The 17,928-nt window shown below is 43.0% G+C and overlaps 1 protein-coding gene across 1 annotated transcript; it reads right to left on the minus strand.

Moving 5' to 3' along the window:
- Nucleotides 1-14,368: 14,368 nt before the first annotated feature.
- LOC125540482 (uncharacterized) lies at nucleotides 14,369-16,504 on the minus strand. Its single transcript, XM_048704099.2, has 3 exons — nucleotides 16,321-16,504; nucleotides 14,859-15,022; nucleotides 14,369-14,772 (listed from the first exon to the last, which is right to left on the minus strand). The coding sequence occupies exons 1-3, from the start codon at nucleotides 16,432-16,434 to the stop codon at nucleotides 14,598-14,600; spliced, it is 453 nt and encodes a 150-aa protein (XP_048560056.1). The 5' UTR covers nucleotides 16,435-16,504; the 3' UTR covers nucleotides 14,369-14,597.
- Nucleotides 16,505-17,928: the final 1,424 nt, after the last annotated feature.

The raw sequence follows: 17,928 nt of genomic DNA on the forward strand, positions 1-17,928 counted from the left end.
TATGAAGTCTCCAACAAGTTCTATAGCTAAAAGATGGAGGAGAATAGCTTAAGCAGTGAGCATGTGCTCAGATTGTCTGGGTACTACAATCGCTTTAATCAAGTGGGAGTTAATCTTCCAGATAAAATAGTGATTGACAGAATTCTCTAGTCACCATCATCAAGTTAGTGGAACTTCGTGATGAACTATGATATGCAAGGGATAACGGAAATGATTCCCAAGCTCTTCGTAATGCTGAAATCGACGAAGGTAGAAATCAAGAAAAATATCAAGTGTTGATGGTAGACAAGACCACTAGTTTCAAGAAAAGGGCAAAGGGAAGAAGAGGAACTTCAAGAAGAACGGCAAGCAAGTTGCTGTTCAAGTGAAGAAGCCCAAGTCTGGTCCTAAGCCTGAGACTAAGTGCTTCTACTTCAAAGGGACTGGTCACTGGAAGCGGAACTGCCCCAAGTATTTGGCGGATAAGAAGGATGGCAAAGTGAACAAAGGTATATTTGATATACAGATTATTGATGTGTATTTTACTAGTGTTCATAGCAACCCCTCGGTATTTGATACTGGTTCAGTTGCTAAGAGTAGTAACTCGAAACGGGAGTTGCGGAATGAATAGAGACTAGTCAAGGGTGAAGTGACGATGTGTGTTAGAAGTGGTTCCAAGAGTGATATGATCATCATCGCACACTCCCTATACTTTCGGGATTAGTGTTGAACCTAAATAAATGTTATTTGGTGTTTCCGTTGAGCATGAATATGATTGGATCATGTTTATTGCAATATGGTTATTCATGTAAGTTAGAGAATAATTGTTGTTCTGTTTACATGAATAAAACCTTCTATGGTCATACACCCAATGAAAATGGTTTGTTGGATCTCGATCGTGGTGATACACATTTTCATAATATTGAAGCCAAAAGATGCAAAGTCAATAATGATAGTGCAAATTATTTGTAGCACTGTCGTTTAGGTCATATCGGTATAAAGCGCATGAAGAAACTCCATACTGATGGACTTTTGGAATCACTTGATTATGAATCAGTTGATGCTTGCGAACCATGCCTCATGGGCAAGATGACTAAGACTCCGTTCTCCGGAACAATGGAGCGAACAACGGATTTGTTGGAAATCATACATACTGATGTATGTGGTCCGATGAATATTGAGGCTCGCGGCAGGTATCATTATTTTCTGATCTTCACAGATGATTTGAGCAGATATGAGTATATCTACTTGATGAAACACAGGTCTGAAATATTTGAAAAGTTCAAAGAATTTCAGAGTGAAGTGGAGAATCATCGTAACAAAAATAAAAGTTTCTACGATATGATCGCAGAAGTAAAATATTTGAGTTACGAGTTTGGCCTTCAGTTAAAACAATGTGAAATAGTTTCACTACTCACGCCACCTGGAACACCACAATGTAATGGTGTGTCCGAATGTCGTAACCGTGCTTTATTAGATATGGTGCGATCTATGATGTCTCTTACCGATTACCACTATCGTTTTGGGGTTATGCATTAGAGACAGCTACATTCACGTTAAATAGGGCACCATCTAAATCCGTTGAGACGACACCGTATGAACTGTGGTTTGGCGAGAAACCTAAGCTGTCGTTTCTTAAAGTTTGGGACTGCGATACTTATGTGAAAAAGTTTTAACATGATAAGCTCGAACCCAAATCGGAGAAGTAAATCTCATAGGATACCCAAAAGAAAATGTTGGGTACACCTTCTATCACAGATCCGAAGGCAAGATATTCATTGCTGAGAATGGATCCTTTCTAGAGAGGGAGTTTCTCTCAAAAGAAGTGAGTGGGAGGAAAGTAGAACTTGATGAGGTAACTGTACCTGCTCCCTTATTGGAAAGTGGTTCATCATAGAAATCTGTTCCTGTGACTACTACACCAATTAGTGAGGAAGCTAATGATGATGATCATGTAACTTCAGATCAAGTTACTACCGAACCTCGTAGGTAAACCAGAGTGAGATCCGCACCAAAGTTGTATGGTAATCCTGTTCTGGAGGTCATGTTACTTGACCATGACGAGCCTACGAACTATGAGGAAGCGATGATGAGCCCAGATTCCGCGAAATGGCTTGAGGCCATGAAATTTGAGATGAGATCCATGTATGAGAACAAAGTATGGACTTTGATTGACTTGCCCATTGATCGGCGAGCCATTGATATTAAATGGATCTTCAAGAGGAAGATGGACGCTGATAGTAGTGTCACTATCTACAAAATTGTCGCAAAAGGGTTTTTGACAAGTTCAAGGTGTTGACTACGATGGGAGTTTCTCACTCGTATCTATGCTTAAGTCTGTCCGAATCATGTTAGCAATTGCCGCATTTTATGAAATCTGGCAAGTGGATAAACAAAACTGCATTCCTTAATGGATTTATTAAAAAAGGAGTTGTATATGATGCAACAAGAAAGTTTTGTCAATCCTAAAGGTGCTAACAAAATATGCAAGCTCCAGCGATCCATCTATGGACTGGTGCAAGCATCTCGGAGTTGGAATATACGCTTTGATAAGTTGATCAAAGCATCTAGTTTTATACAGACTTATGGTGAAGCCTGTATTTACAAGAAAGTGAGTGGGAGCACAACAGTATTTCTGATAAGTATATGTGAATGACATATTGTTGAGCGGAGATAATGTAGAATTATTCTGCAAAGCATAAAGGAATGTTTTAAAGGAGTTCTTTTTTTTCAAAGAAAGACCTAGGTGAAGTTGCTTACATATTGAGCATCAAGATCTATAGAGATAGATCAAGACACTTGATAAGTTTTTCAATAAGTAGATACCTTGACAAGTTTTTGAAGTAGTTCAAAATGGAACAGTCAAAGAAGGAGTTCTTGCCTGTGTTACAAGGTGTGAAGTTGAGTAAGACTCAAAACCCGACCACGGCAGAAGATAGAGAGAGAATGAAAGTCATTCCCTATGCCTCAGCCATAGGTTCTATAAAGTATGCCATGCTGTGTACCAGACCTATTGTATACCCTGCCCTGAGTTTGGCAAGGGAGTACAATAGTGATCTAGGAGTAGATCACTGGACATTGGTCAAAATTATCCTTAGTGGAATAAGGATATGTTTCTCGATTATGGAGGTGACAAAAAGGTCCGTCGTAAAGGGTTACGTCGACGCAAATTTTGACACTGATCCAGATGACTCTAAATCTCAATCTGGATACATATTGAAAGTGGGAGCAATTAGCTAGAGTAGCTCCGTGCAGAGCATTGTTGACATAGAAATTTGCAAATTACTTACGGATCTGAATGTGGCAGACCCCTTGACTAAACTTCTCTCACAAGCAAAACATGATCACACCTTAGTACTCTTTGGGTGTTAATCACATAGCGATGTGAACTAGATTATTGAATCTAGTAAACCCTTTGGGTGTTGGTCACATGACAATGTGAACTATGGGTGTTAATCACATGGTGATGTGAACTATTGATGTTAAATCACATGGCGATGTGAACTAGATTATTGAATCTAGTGCAAGTGGGAGACTGAAGGAAATATGCCCTAGAGGCAATAATAAAGTTATTATTTATTTCCTTATATCATGATAAATGTTTATTATTCATGCTAGAATTGTATTAACTGAAAACATAATACATGTGTGAATACATAGACAAACAGAGTGTCACTAGTATGCCTCTACTTGACTAGCTCGTTGATCAAAGATGGTTATGTTTCCTAACCATAGACATGAGTTGTCATTTGATTAACGGGATCACATCATTAGGAGAATGATGTGATTGACTTGACCCATTCCGTTAGCATAGCACTTGATCATTTAGTTTGTTGCTATTGCTTTCTTCATGACTTATACATGTTCCTATGACTATGAGATTATGCAACTCCCGTTTACCGGAGGAACACTTTGTGTGCCACCAAACGTCACAATGTAACTGGGTGATTATAAAGGTGCTCTACAGGTGTCTCCGAAGGTACTTGTTGGGTTGGCGTATTTTGAGATTAGGATTTGTCCCTCCGATTGTCGGAGAGGTATCTCTGGGCCCTCTCGGTAATGCACATCACTTAAGCCTTGCAAGCATTGCAACTAATGAGTTAGTTGCAGGATGATGTATTACGGAACGAGTAAAGAGACTTGCCGGTAACGAGATTGAACTAGGTATTGAGATACCGACGATCGAATCTCGGGCAAGTAACATACCGATGACAAAGGGAACAACGTATGTTGTTATGCGGTCTGACTGATAAAGATCTTCGTAGAATATGTGGGAGACAATATGAGCATCCAGGTTCCGCTATTGGTTGTTGACCGGAGACGTGTCTTGTTCATGTCTACATTGTTCTCGAACCCGTAGGGTCCGCACGCTTAAGGTTTCGATGACAGTTATAGTATGAGTTTATGAGTTTTGATGTACCGAAGGAGTTCGGAGTCCCGGATGAGATCGGGGATATGACGAGGAGTCTCGAAATGGTCGAGACATAAAGATCGATATATTGGACGACTATATTCGGACATCGGAAAGGTTCCGAGTGATTCGGGTATTTTCGGGAGTACCGGGGAGTTACGGGAATTCGTATTGGGCCTTAATGGGCCATACGGGAAAGGAGAGAAAGGCCTCAAAGGGTGGCCGCACCCCTCCCCATGGGCTGATCCGAATTGGATTAGGGAGGGGGGGCCCTTCCTTCCTTCTCCTTTTCCCTTCCCTTTCCTTCCCTCCTACTCCTACTATTTGGAAGGGCTCCTAGTTCTACTAGGAAAGGGGGAATCCTACTCCCGGTGGGAGTAGGACTCCCCTAGGGCGGGCCATAGAGAGGGCCGGCCCTCCCCCTCCTCCACTCCTTTATATACGGGGGCAGGGGGCATCCCAAAGACACAACAATTGATCCTTGAGATCTATTAGCCGTGTACGGTGCCCTCCTCCACCATAATCCTTGATAATATTGTAGCGGTGCTTAGGCGAAGCCCTGCGACGGTAGAACATCAAGATAGTCACCACGCCGTCGTGCTGACGGAACTCTTCCCCGACATTCTGCTGGATCGGAGTCCGGGGATCGTCATCGAGCTGGACGTGTGCTAGAACTCGGAGGTGCCGTAGTTTCGGTGCTTGATCGGTCGGGCCGTGAAGACGTACGACTACATCAACCGCCGTGTGCTAACGCTTCCGCTTCCGGTCTACGAGGGTACGTAGACAACACTCTTCTCTCTTGTTGCTATGCATCACCATGATCTTGCATGTGCGTAGGAAATTTTTTGAAATTACTACGTTCCCCAACAGAAGGGTCTTTGCATTGATGGGTGAGTGGCAAGCTATCCACGGGAGGAAAAGCAAGCTTGACAAACCAGCTCCTAGGGAGAAATGGTGCCCGCCAGATGATGGCTGGGTGAAAGCTAATGTAGATGGGGCAATTTCCAAGCTTGGCGAGAGGGGAGGTGCAGGTGTAGTGCTTCGAAATCAGGAGGGTGCGTTCCTAGGAGGAGCTTGTCATGCTTTCCCTCAGTGCAGAGAACCGGCAAGGGTGGAGTTGTACGCCTGCAAAAGAGCAGTACAACTTGCGGACGAACTAAATGTACAAAACCTTCATGTAGAGATGGACTGCCGGGAGATCGTATGCAAGCTACAGAGCAAGGAGAAGGACTTATCACCGCTGGGGCCCGTCATCGAAGATGTGAAGCAATTGATGGCATCAAGGGATAGATGGAAAATATCTGGGTTAGACGATCTGCCAATAATGCAGCTCATCGGTTAGCTAGGGAGTGTGTGGCGAATAATCTTTGTAAGGTGTGGCTGCATGAACCACCTGATTGTATCTTACAGATTGTGTCGGACGAGATCCCTGGTTGGGATGTTTAAATAAAGTTTTGTGTGAGTTTAAAAAAAAGGCATGTCTAGCATTACTTCGTATGTCTAGCATTACTCGTGATTAGTGATACAAGAACTTCGTATGTCTAGCATTACTCGTGATTAGTGATAGAGCCCAAAAACCGAACCCTCTCGGTAACTAAAATAAATAAAACAACTACCCAGGAAAAAAATAGAGCAATTTGTGGCACATGTATTACTAAATTAAGTAAAATTTGAGGATTTTTGCTAAATGAGACCCTGGACGGCGGAACTCTGGAAAGATTGAAGGACCGTATGCCTGGATACTAGCGGGGGGATTAAGCTTGTAATCCTCGCACGAGAACAAACGTCGAGATCAGATTCTTCACCATGTTCTTCCGCTTCAGACGTTGGTAAGATTCAAAAGATCAAGTTTTTTTTATCTGAATCTCCTTAGCTAGATCTTGGTTGTTGGTGTAGATGCGATTTTTTTTTTGGTTTTCCATGCACGACCCCTACGAAAATTTAAGCAAAAAATTTCAACCAAAGCAATATTCCTTAAGTGTCCATTGTTGCATTCATAAAATGTGTTTGATTTTTCATACCAAGTGATAAATGTATGGTAAACAAGTGTTTGATTGCTTGATTAATGATGGTGGCGAATGTATAAATTTGAGCAAATTTTTTTATTCAAACCGCCTTTTATCTAGCTTTATGGCAGATGAAATGTCATGAACCAAAATTACGACAATGGATGAACATATACATGATAACCTAGGTGGCAAAAAAATTGAGGGATAATTCAAATAACGATATCTGTATTAGAAATGAGATGAAATAGGCAAAATATGACAACAATTTGAAAATGAGATAATGGTGTCACAACAAAAATATTGAAGTTTAAAAAGGGTTATTTACTTCTTTGTAACAACTTAGCTTTTTAAGTGAATCAATAGTGTATGAACAACTAGTATGATGGCCGGCGCAATCTGCAGGGCTACACTCACAATAGAAAATAAAATATGTAGTTTACTCGCATTCCAATTGATTTGTGCCTCTTGGAAAGGGGAACAAACACGTTTTATTTTTTTTCCTTCCACGAGAGGCACAGTACTTTACGTGAAGGCACGGATTTGCTTCCGTGTTGAAAAGGCAAAAACATGTTTTCTTTTCTTTCTTTCACGCGAGAGACACAAATTTACTTCTCGCGGAGACACGGATTTCCTTCCGCGAGAGGCACCGTTTTTTTTACTGAACATTGTGCGGCAAAAGCCCCACAGCCATTTATTAAAACAAGGCCCCAAGTCTTGCAGGAAAGAAAACATAAAGTAAAAGCTAGCTAGGTGTTTAGAAGTCCTACCTACCATAATACAACAAGATATTTACAAATATACAAGAATCAGCCATGCCACTTGGATCATGGCAGAGCATTGATCCATTATTGAAGGAGCAGAGGCTTGATTGAATCCTTCATCCTATGGGAGTGCAAGGTGATGTCATGGATGAACTTGGCCTTCCATCCACCAAAAGTTGGCGCGAGTTGTGCCTCTTCGAAAGGGGAACAAACATGTTTTTTTTCCTTCGACGAGAGGCATGGTCGTGCCTCTCGGAAAGGGAAAAGAAAACTCAATATCTTTTTCTTTTTTTCTTCCGTGAGAGGCACAGATTTACTTCTCGTGGAGGTATGGATTTGCTTTCGCGAAAGATATGGTCATGCCTCTCGGAAAGAGGAAAAAACGTGTTTTTTTCGCGAGAGGCACAGATTTACTCCTCGTGGAGGCACGAATTTGCTTCCACGAAAGCCACGGTCATGCCTCACGGAAAGGAAAAAACTTGTTTTCTTTTCTTTTCCACGAGAGGCACATATTTAATTCACATTGAGGCACGAATTTGCTTCCACGAGAGGCACGACCGTGCGTCTCGGAAAAGAAAAAAATGTGTTTTTTGTTTCTTTCCACGAGAGTCACAGATTTACTCCCATGAAGGCATGGATTTGTTTCCACGAGAGGCCCGTGCCTCTCGAAAAAAGAAAAAGAAACTCGTTTCCTTTTTTCTTTCTTCTGCGACAGGCACAGATTTGCTTCACGTGGAGGCATGAATTTACTTCCACGAGCCTCTCGGAAAGGGGAAAAACGTGTTTTCTTTTTTTTCCTTCCGTGAGAGGCACAAATTTAATTCGCGTGGAGGCACGAATTTACTTCCACGAGAGGCACAGTCATGCTTCTCAGAAAAGGAAAAAAACATGTTTTCTTTTTCTTTCCGTGAGAGGCACATATTTACTCATCATGAAGGCATGAATTTGTTACCACAGTCGTGCCTCCGCAAGAGGTATAGATTTACTTCGCGTGGAGGCAAGAATTTACTTCCACGAGCCTCTCGGGAAGGGGAAAAATGTGTTTTTTTTCTTCAACGAGAGACATAGATTTACTTCTCGTGAATGCACGGATTTGCTTCCGTGAGAGACACAGATTTACTTTGCATTGAGGTATGGATTTGCTTTCGCGAGAGGCGCGGTTGTGTCTCGCGGAAAGGAAAAAACATACGCCTCTCCGGAACATGGAAAAAAGTGCTCCCAGTTCGGCTTTTTTGTTCAGTTTTTCTTATGGTAAAATGTTCATCGAAACCTATCAACATGGAAGATCTCGACGCGAGAAATCCAACGGTTTGAAATTTGGACGCACTATTTAAGAGATAAAATATTCTGAATAACCAAATCTACAATTTTTTTTAAAAACTCATAGGTTGCCACAAGTGACGCACATGCAATGCGTCACATATCGCAACCTCACAAGGTGTGAGTGATCTTTGCAAGGAGTACTCTTTAATTATTACTCCCTCCGTTCCAAAATAGATGACTCAAATTTATATTAACTTTAGTATAAAGTTGGGTCATCTATTTTGGAACGGAAGGACTATTTTTTAACTACAAAACAGTACTTTTGGTTAAGCATAAGTCTTACCCCTTACGGCGCACAATGTGGCGGGTCAAAGGGAAAATTTTGTTCTGAACCCAAAGCCTGGAGAAGGAAAAGTCAGCGGATTCCATGCCATCGAAGGAGCAAGACGGTCCGTCAGTTATGGATGGAGTTCAGACTGCTGAAAATATAACTGATGATGGTCAGGTCGAGCTGGCTGCAGATGAAATAGTTGAGGGTGCTGCTCCAGGTCAAATTGTTTTTGATAGGGCAATAGGTCAAGATGCTGCCATGCTAGTCACCCTGCCGAATTCTCTCTGTTGGAGTTCATTGCTCACTTTTATGCTGGGGTTCACATGCCTCGTTTAACTTGGGGCCAGCAGAGTTCTGATTTGGAGTTGCTTCTTCTGCTGTGGGTGGAGAAGTCGCAAAGGTTCTTGAAAGAGCTGATTGCTGTGGCATGTTTCCGTTTATTCCCGTTTTCTCCATTCACACCTGGCACTAGCTTTACTGTTTGGACGGCCCCAGTTTGGAGTTTAGTTTCCTCTGTTATGATTCAGAACCAACTGGAGCTTGTCCGCTCACTTTCAAGTGCTATGGATTGTTCAGACATGACTATAGTTGAGTCTGCTGATCTCGGTTTTTCTCTGAACTGTACTTCTTCGGCCACTTCTCAGATTTCCTCTTCCGTCAGCATGATACTGGAGTCGACACTGCCACGTCTAGGAAGTAGGAAGAGAAACAAAACTCATGTAGCTGTGGACACTTGGGAAGTTCGCCGTAGCACTAGATCTATGCGGTTCAATGGATTTAAGCCTCCTTCTATGTCTGATCAGCCGAAAAGAGCAAGCCATGTTAAAGCCCGGCGCGCCCCGTTTGTCTATGTTAACCAGGTGATATCTGAAGTACAAGTTCCAGCGCCAACTGCTATTTCTCGTCTGCAGCAATGGGAGGCCGAATGTGGAATTGCTCCCGAGGAGATCTCCAATAAGAAGTTGACTGCACTGCCTTCTGAAGAACAGGCAGGATTTAAGCTTCGGCTGTCTCAGAACCTGTTTATTTCTGGGTTATGGCTCTGCACTCCTGGAACATTTTGTGTTGGAACATCCGTGGTTTGAATTCAGAACCTAAACGTCTTGCTCTTCGTAATAAAATCGATGAATGTGGTTGTTCGATTGTATGTCTTTAGGAGACAAAAAAGGGTGACTTTGATCACTCTTTTATTCGCTCATGTTGTCCTCGCCGTTTTGATCAATTCGAATACGTGCCATCTTTGGGGGGCCTCAGGCGGCCTGGTTATCATCTGGTGCAGTAATGTGTTTTCTGGCATGGTCATACACGTGGCATCTTTTGTGCTGACGATTAAATTTCAGTCTCTGCAAATCAACAGAGAGTTCTTTCTGTCCAATGTGTGTGGGCCGTGCAATGGGCCGAGAAGGGCTGATTTTGTGGAGTGGTTTTCATCTCTTCTCATTGAGCTTGATGTTTTGTGGCTATTTTTGGGTGATTTTAATTTTATTTGATCAGTGGAAAATTGTAACAGACCAGGTGGTAATATTGAGGATATGGCAACTTTCAATGATATAATAGGTCAGCATGCTCTTCTGGAAATTCCTCTGAAAGGACGGCAGTATACATGGAGTGACATGCAAGACCAACCTCTTTTGGAGCAAATAGATTGGTTTTTCGCTTCTCCAGAATGGATTTCTGTTTTCCCCAACACACTGCTAAACCCTCTGGCTCAACCTATCTCTGATCATATTCTATGTGTAGTCGACGGCTATCCCCAAATGCAATTTATTCCGGTTTGAGAGTTTCTGGCCTCTCCATCCTGGTTTGCTAGATGTTGTTAGCACCTCCTACTCCTAGTCAAAGCCTTTGTACTCTCCATCTAGTGCCACTCGAATTGCTGCTAAGCTGAAACGTCCTAGGTACGCCTTAAAGAAATGGAGCAAGTCTATTTCTAAGTTGGGCCTTCTCATTGCCAACTCAAACAGAATTCTAGCACAGCTTGATGAATTGGAAGAACTGAGACTATTGTCTACGCCTGAAGACAACTTCAGAAAAATCCTAAAAGACCGCCTGCTTAAATTGCTCAAGTACCAGAATGAGTATTGGCGCAACGTTGTACTTTTCGTCATGTCACGTTAGGCGAAGAGAACCCTAAATATTTCCATGCTCGAGCTACGGAAAGATATCGCAGAAACACAATCCCTACTCTGAGGTTGGAGGATGGACGGACAATTGAGGATCATGCAGAAAAAGCTGCTGCATTCCATGCATGTTTTAAAAACAGAATGGGAGTTCAGAATGTACCTGTATTTGATTTTGATCTCTCTCAAGTAATCAGGCGTGTTCCTGGTCTGGTAGACCTGTCAGTTCCTTTCATGACAGAGGAGATTGATAAAATCATACCTGCGGATCAGGCTCCGGGACCAGATGGATTTACGGGCCAATTTCTGAAAGTGTGTTGGCACCTCATAGCTCCAGATTTCTATCAACTCTGTATGGACTTTTGGGAAGGCAATATCAGTCTGGAGGCCCTGAATAACTCTCTGATTACGTTGATCCCCAAAAAACCTAGTCCTGAGACAGTCAATGATTTCCATCCAATCTCCTTGCTTAACTGTGTACGAAAGGTTATCACAAAGATTTTTGGCTGAACGTTTACAGAAATGGGTCCTCAAAATCGTCCACAGAAATCAATATGGCTTCATCTCTGGACGTACTTTGCAGGACTGTCTTGGGTGGGCGTTTGAATATCTGTCACAATGAAAGAAATCAGGCAGAGAGGTGGTCATTCTGAAGCTCGACTTCAAGAGACCTTCGATACGATTGAACACTCACCAATCATTGCAATCCTTAAATACATGGGCTTTGATGATTGATGGATCATGTGGATGAATAAGTTACTGGATTCGGGCTCTTCCTCGGTTTTACTGAATGGGGTGCCGGGAACTGAATTTAAGTGTCGAAAAGGTGTCCGTCAAGGCGGCCCACTGTCCCCTCTCCTTTTCGTTTTGGCAGCGGACCTTTTGCAGTCCATGCTCAACCAGGCTTGGCGGGAAGGTCATATTCATCTTCCAATCGAGCAACCTGCCTCGGAGGGATTCCCTGTAATACAGTACACCGACGACACAATCTTGATCTTGCCCGCAGAAACTACTGAGCTACATACTGTTAGGACTACTGGATTCTTATGCCAAGGCAACAGCTCTGAAAATAAATTATCACAAATCCCAGCTTATTCCAATCAATGTCCTAGAAGACAAAGCAAATGATTTTGCTGCAGTTCTTGACTGCAAAGTAGGCTCGATGCCTTTCACATACTTGGGGCTTCCACTGGGCACTACAAGGCCTACTGTACAAGACCTGATGCCGATTGTTCAGTGTTCAAAGAAGGTTATCAGCTACAACTATATGGATGTCCTACGGTGAGAGATTGCAGTATGTTAACTCTGCCCTATCAGCACTTGTCACTCATGCCATGTGTGTGCTTAAGTTGCCAGACAGAACGATAGATCTCATTGATAAACCAAGAAGGAATTGCTTATGGAGAAAAGTGAAAGACAGGGATGCTCATGCAAACTCTCTTGCGGCCTGGCACTTGGTCTGCAGACTGAAATGCAAAGGAGGTTTGGGTGTTGTTGATTTGAAAATACAAAACCAAGCCCTGCTGCTCAAACACATTCATAAATTCATGCACAAAGAGGATATTCCTTGGGTCATGCTGATGTGGTTCAAGCACTACAATGACCTTCCACCCCATGCCACCAAGCCTTCAACCTCCTTCTGGTGGAAAGACGTCTTCTCTCTTGTAGATGTCTACAGAGGAATCACGACCTGTCTGGTAAACGCTGGTGACACGATCTTATTCTGGAAAGATCTATGGAACCAAGAGTTGCTATCCGAAACCCATGCCCACCTCTTTTCTTTTCTCCGAGAAGAGGATTTATCGATCCAGCAATTCTTGCAGGCTGATAATATTGCTAATAACTTTCACTTACCTCTGTCCCTTGAGGCTAGGGATGAATTGCTTGATCTTCAACAACTTATTGCTGGTACTGAAATTGATCCACTAAACAGAGATGATTGGATCTTATGTTGGGTAGACACCCAGTTCAAACCAAGGACGTTCTATAGGTTTTGTTTCAGATTGCTGCAGCCTTCCTCTGTGATCACTTCTATTTGGAAAACTAAATGCATCAGGGCTGCTCTTTATGAGACAGACTTAATACAAGAAACATCCTTAAAAGACGGCACTACAACATCAGAAATGATTTCTCTTGCCTGTTGTGCTCGACAGTGGAAGAAACTAACATCCATCTTATCTTTGGATGCTCATTTAGCAATAGTTGCTGGAGCTCTGTCAACATATCTTGGGACACAAGCCTAGGGCTGGATGAAATGTTTCACAGGGCCTCTTCTGCTTGGCCACATAAAGCTTTCAAGGAAATTGTTTATCTTGCTGCATGGAACATATGGAAGCAGAGAAACAGAAAACATTTTGATGGCATCAACCCAAGTCTGACTGCTTGGGCCACTCAATTCAAGGGATTTGAAGCTACTCAAATACAGAGTCTCCTCTGAGCTCTGACACTTTCTAGACCAGTTTATTGCCTCTGTTGTAATCTGATTTACTTCCACCCCCCCCACCCCCCCTCCCCATGGGAAAAGCCCCATATTCTTGTAAATAACTATGTTTTCATTTCTAGCTCTATTCTAGGACTATTGTATTTCCGTTATTCGGTTAATGGAAAGGGGTAATGCCCGGTTAAAAAAAACTATGTTTTCATTTTATATATAACAGTAGGAGCCTCTCCTGCTGTTTCGGTTGAAAAAAGTTCATGGTGTGGTCATACATGTAGCTATTAAGGAATCTGGGAAGTTCCAGCCAGTTCCATCCAGTGGGTTTCGACAAAAAAAATTGTTTTTTAGCTGGCAATTTCAAATTTTTGCTTCAAACTTGAACATTTTCGAAAAATGCAGAAAATCATATGTGCATCCAGTAAAGATCCGGAAAAGTTTCAATCGATTTGGAACAGTGGATTGCAAGAAATGTGTCCATTCTTGTACCCCAACACAAGCAAAATATGAATAAGAATAATTCCCCAAGAAAAGTATGAATAAGAATCGTCAGGATTGGACCTGATATGCCTTCGCTTGTAACATAGTGCTAAACTGCATTGCACCACTTCATTTATTTACGAGGTATCACACAGCACATCAGATAAAAAATTTATCTCCCGTAAAGAAAGTGACTACTAGGATTCAGTTCTTTCTATCTTCAGAAGGGTACTTCTCTGCGCAATGGCGCTGACCGATGCTTCCATAAGTTCTCCGGTACTGTTTTCTGTTTGAAGTCTGTCGCCCCAAGCAAGATTGGAGGACCACAGAAAGATTCCTGGCGCATGAAAATCTACTGCTAAGTCACAAAAACCAGATAATCCCGACACACTGGGGCAGCTAGAGGGCAGTCATGTCATATGTTACAGTCACAGCAGAGTAACCAACTAGTCATCATGCTAAACTTTTTCCACACAAGTATGTTTTTCAGCTATGCATGAGACAAATGAAGAACAGGGTGAGCAAATAGCTCCCACATCCTTGAACAAACAAACAAACAACTTGCCAAGAGACACCAAAATAACATCAACATAGTACTATACCACTTGAGCCAACATTCTCACTGATAACTCAGTCTTAACATATAAGATAGCACTCTTCACCAAGCATCACAGCTAGTTCAGCCTTACCATAACTTACAACTGCACTGAACATGACGGATAATTTGGTCTAACAAAGCCGCAGTGTCCAAACAGAGCAATGGCAACTACATAAAGTGCTGGGGTTAGTCGCTATGCAACTAGCTGTCCTCAAAGTTCTACATTGGGCATCAACGCGGCCATCCTCTTGTTAAAATCATCCTTCTCAGCTGGCGTCATCTCCTTCTTGCCATCAGGCACATCCAACATAGACATGTAGCTATAAAGGAATGCTGGGCTATACATCAAGACTAAATGGTACCATTTTGCCCTGCGATAGAAGCGCCTGCAGGGCAGTTCATGAGAGATCAGAGCCCTTGTAAACCAAGAATGTAATAGGCATATAGAACAATATCGGGCTCAAAATCATACCAGACGGGGTCCTCAGGTTTAGGCTCCACATGGGATGAGAGGTGCTTGATCAGGCCCTTCTGGTTTCCTATCTTCTCCCTGTTTTCAGACATCATGCGGTAGAGCTCTTCTTTGACCTGCTGGATCTCAGCCGAAGGAGTTGCGTCTGCCTTCTGCATCTTGGTCTGCATTGTTATTGACAGCAAGACAGGGAGAATCCGCATTAACCCAAATCCGGAACAGATCAATATCGAAGTTTATCTCAGAAGTAGAGGAGGTATACATATGCTTTATGACAGCAGTAGCACTCAAAAAGATTCCAAGAGGCATGCAATCAATCAATTGGCAAACAATGCAATGTTTATGCCATTCAGCACTAGCGCCCAGCTAAATTCAGTCAAGCATGCAAGTAAATGAAGACCAGCAGCATATCAAGCAAATTCTGACTCCAGGATTATTATGCCCTTCTTTCAGATTCAGATTGTAGCATTTGGTAAACGAGAAGGAAGCGCTAGGTTGCTAATTAAACATGCAGAGTACAATGGAATTTACAGAAGAGGTTAGGAAGTCGGATAGATCAGGGGAGACCCTGAACTTAAGTTGATTTAAATCCTCCTTAAGCACAGCAGCCCACGCTTCCAATGTACTAGGAGTCAAACCATAAGTATTTCCTGTTTCTTTGCTTCCAGATATTCCAGGCAGCCAGGTACACAATTTGTTTGAACAATTTATATGCGGCCAGGCAGTAGCAGCATAGCTCAGCCTCATCATCTCAGGTAGACCCCTTGTGGGGTCCCCAGGTAATATGAATGGTATTCCAACAAGCAGCACTGAATGTGCAAGCAAAGAATAGGTGTACGGTGGTTTCTTCCACGTCATCATCATACATCAGGCAAGAACGAATCCTCTCCAATATCAAAGTGCCTCCTCTTAAGCATATTCCTAGTGTTCAGTCTATCCATGAACATAACCAAGCGAAAACTTTTGTTTCATGATGCACTTGGATTTCCATATGCTGGTCAGAACAGGGGAGGGTTGTATTTGTCTGAAGCAGAATCTATCTACAGCACTTATTTGGCCAGTATCGTACATCCCCCCAATATAGGATCCAATCATCAGGACTCCAAGGCTCGAGCCGCACACTGTTCAATTTGATTTGGAGGTCCTGAAGCTCTTCCAAACCTCCAAGGATGGAGGCTGGTGAAAGTTGTGCAGATGGTCTCGAGGATCCATGAATTGCTGGACTCAGAGATCCTCCTAAACAGCAAAAGAGGTGCTCCTATCGGTCCATCAGCAAGCCATCTTGTTCCCAAGCATCCTTGCAGAATAGAACAAGGCCAGCAGGGGAGAATCCGCATTACTAGGGTTAGGGTTCCTACGATGGGAGCAAACAAGGGGCGAAAATATGGCAAATCGGGAGGAAACCGGTCTATGGCCGCCGTCAACTGCGTTCGGACGTGGAGGGGAGGGAGGGGGGGCGTACCGTGCTGTGAAAGAGGCGACAGGTGGTAGGCTGGTTCTGCTGCGCGGCTAGAGATGGCCGGAGGGCGCGGCCGCCGATCCGCTGGCAGATGGTCCGGAGCGCGGTCGCCGCCATGGAGATGAATTGTTTCCGCCGCCGGCGCAAATCGAGACTCGAGAGACAGAAGAGGAGAGGAAACAGACGATGGCTCCACACCGATTTTTACATACCCGAGCGACAAGCCCTACCGGGCTCCCCTTGTGGGCCTTCCATGGGCCTCAACCACTGCTTTCGGACAATTTTTTTCATTTTTCGTTTTTATAATTTTATTTTAGCTTTTAGCTACCAGTTATGTAAAAAAACAACTTTTAGCTACCAGTTTTTGAAAAAGTTCGCGAATCTAAAAAATGTACCAAAAATATTCAAGATATTTTTATAAAAATGCAAATAATGATCACGGATTTGCATGTCGCTGCTATTTAATGTAATGCTCCAAGTTAGTGCACACTAATTTAACTTCCAAGATTTCTCCGATTTTAGTGATTTTAGGCCTCTGTTTCTAATATTCCCAAGCGTATGTTGACATGTGGTTATAAAATGAGAAATCTATATGATCATTTGAACAAAAAAAACGTGGATGCAACTGGATATCGCAATAAATGAGCAGGAGATTGGGCCAACATATGCCAAGTCAACGTACCACTAAGAGCAATAATGGTAAAGCTGGGGTTCACTGAGAGATGGGTGGACATAGTTATGGGACTGGTCACCACAGTTAAGTTTTCTATTATGTTCAATGGGAAGAGATTGGAGGAGTTTGAACCGTCAAAGGGACCCAATATCCCCGTACTTGTTCTTGCTAGCAGCAGAGGGCCTGTCGTGTCTATTGAAATCAAAAAGTGAGTCATCCAATTTGGGCGGTGTACAAGTGGCTCCTACGGCACCACCGATTAGCCACCTTTTATTCGCTGATGACAGCCTGCTGTTTTGTAAGGCAAATAGTGTGGGAGCTAATGAGGTGAACCTAGTACTAAACACATACTGCCAGACATCAGGTCAGCGAGTGAACTTTGCTAAATCATCAATCTTCTTTAGCGAGGGAGTGCCAGAAGCTACCAGGAATGAAATAAAAGGCTTACTCAATGTACCCAACGAAACACTAAACGAGAAGTATCTAGGGATGCCATCAGATACCGGGAGTTCGAAGAATGGGGCATTTAAATACCTCAAAGATCGTCTGTGGAGCAAGGTGCAGGGCTGGGTGGAGAACACTATGGCAACGGCAGGCAAGGAGGCCCTAATCAAATCTGTTGCTCAGGCCATACCGGTGTTTTCCATGTCTTGTTTTAAACTTCCAAGGGGTTTATGCGAACATCTCAACATGCTCATTAGAAGGTTCTGGTGGGGAAGCAGAGAAGGCAAAAGGAAGCCTCATTGGGTATTGTGGAAAAGCATGACGCAGCCGAAGGGAATGGGTGGCCTAGGGTTTAAAGATTTTGAACTGTTCAACATGTCGATGTTGGCACGACATGCCTGGAGACTACTACAAGCACCAGATTCCCTTAGTGCTCGCTTATTGAAGAGTATATATTTCCCTGATTCGACCATTCTTGAGGCGACTTTGGGCAA

The sequence above is a fragment of the Triticum urartu genome, chromosome 1A (genome assembly GCF_056163025.1).
Source record: "Triticum urartu cultivar PI428250 chromosome 1A, HENAU_Tu73, whole genome shotgun sequence".
NCBI classification, from domain to species: domain Eukaryota; kingdom Viridiplantae; phylum Streptophyta; class Magnoliopsida; order Poales; family Poaceae; genus Triticum; species Triticum urartu.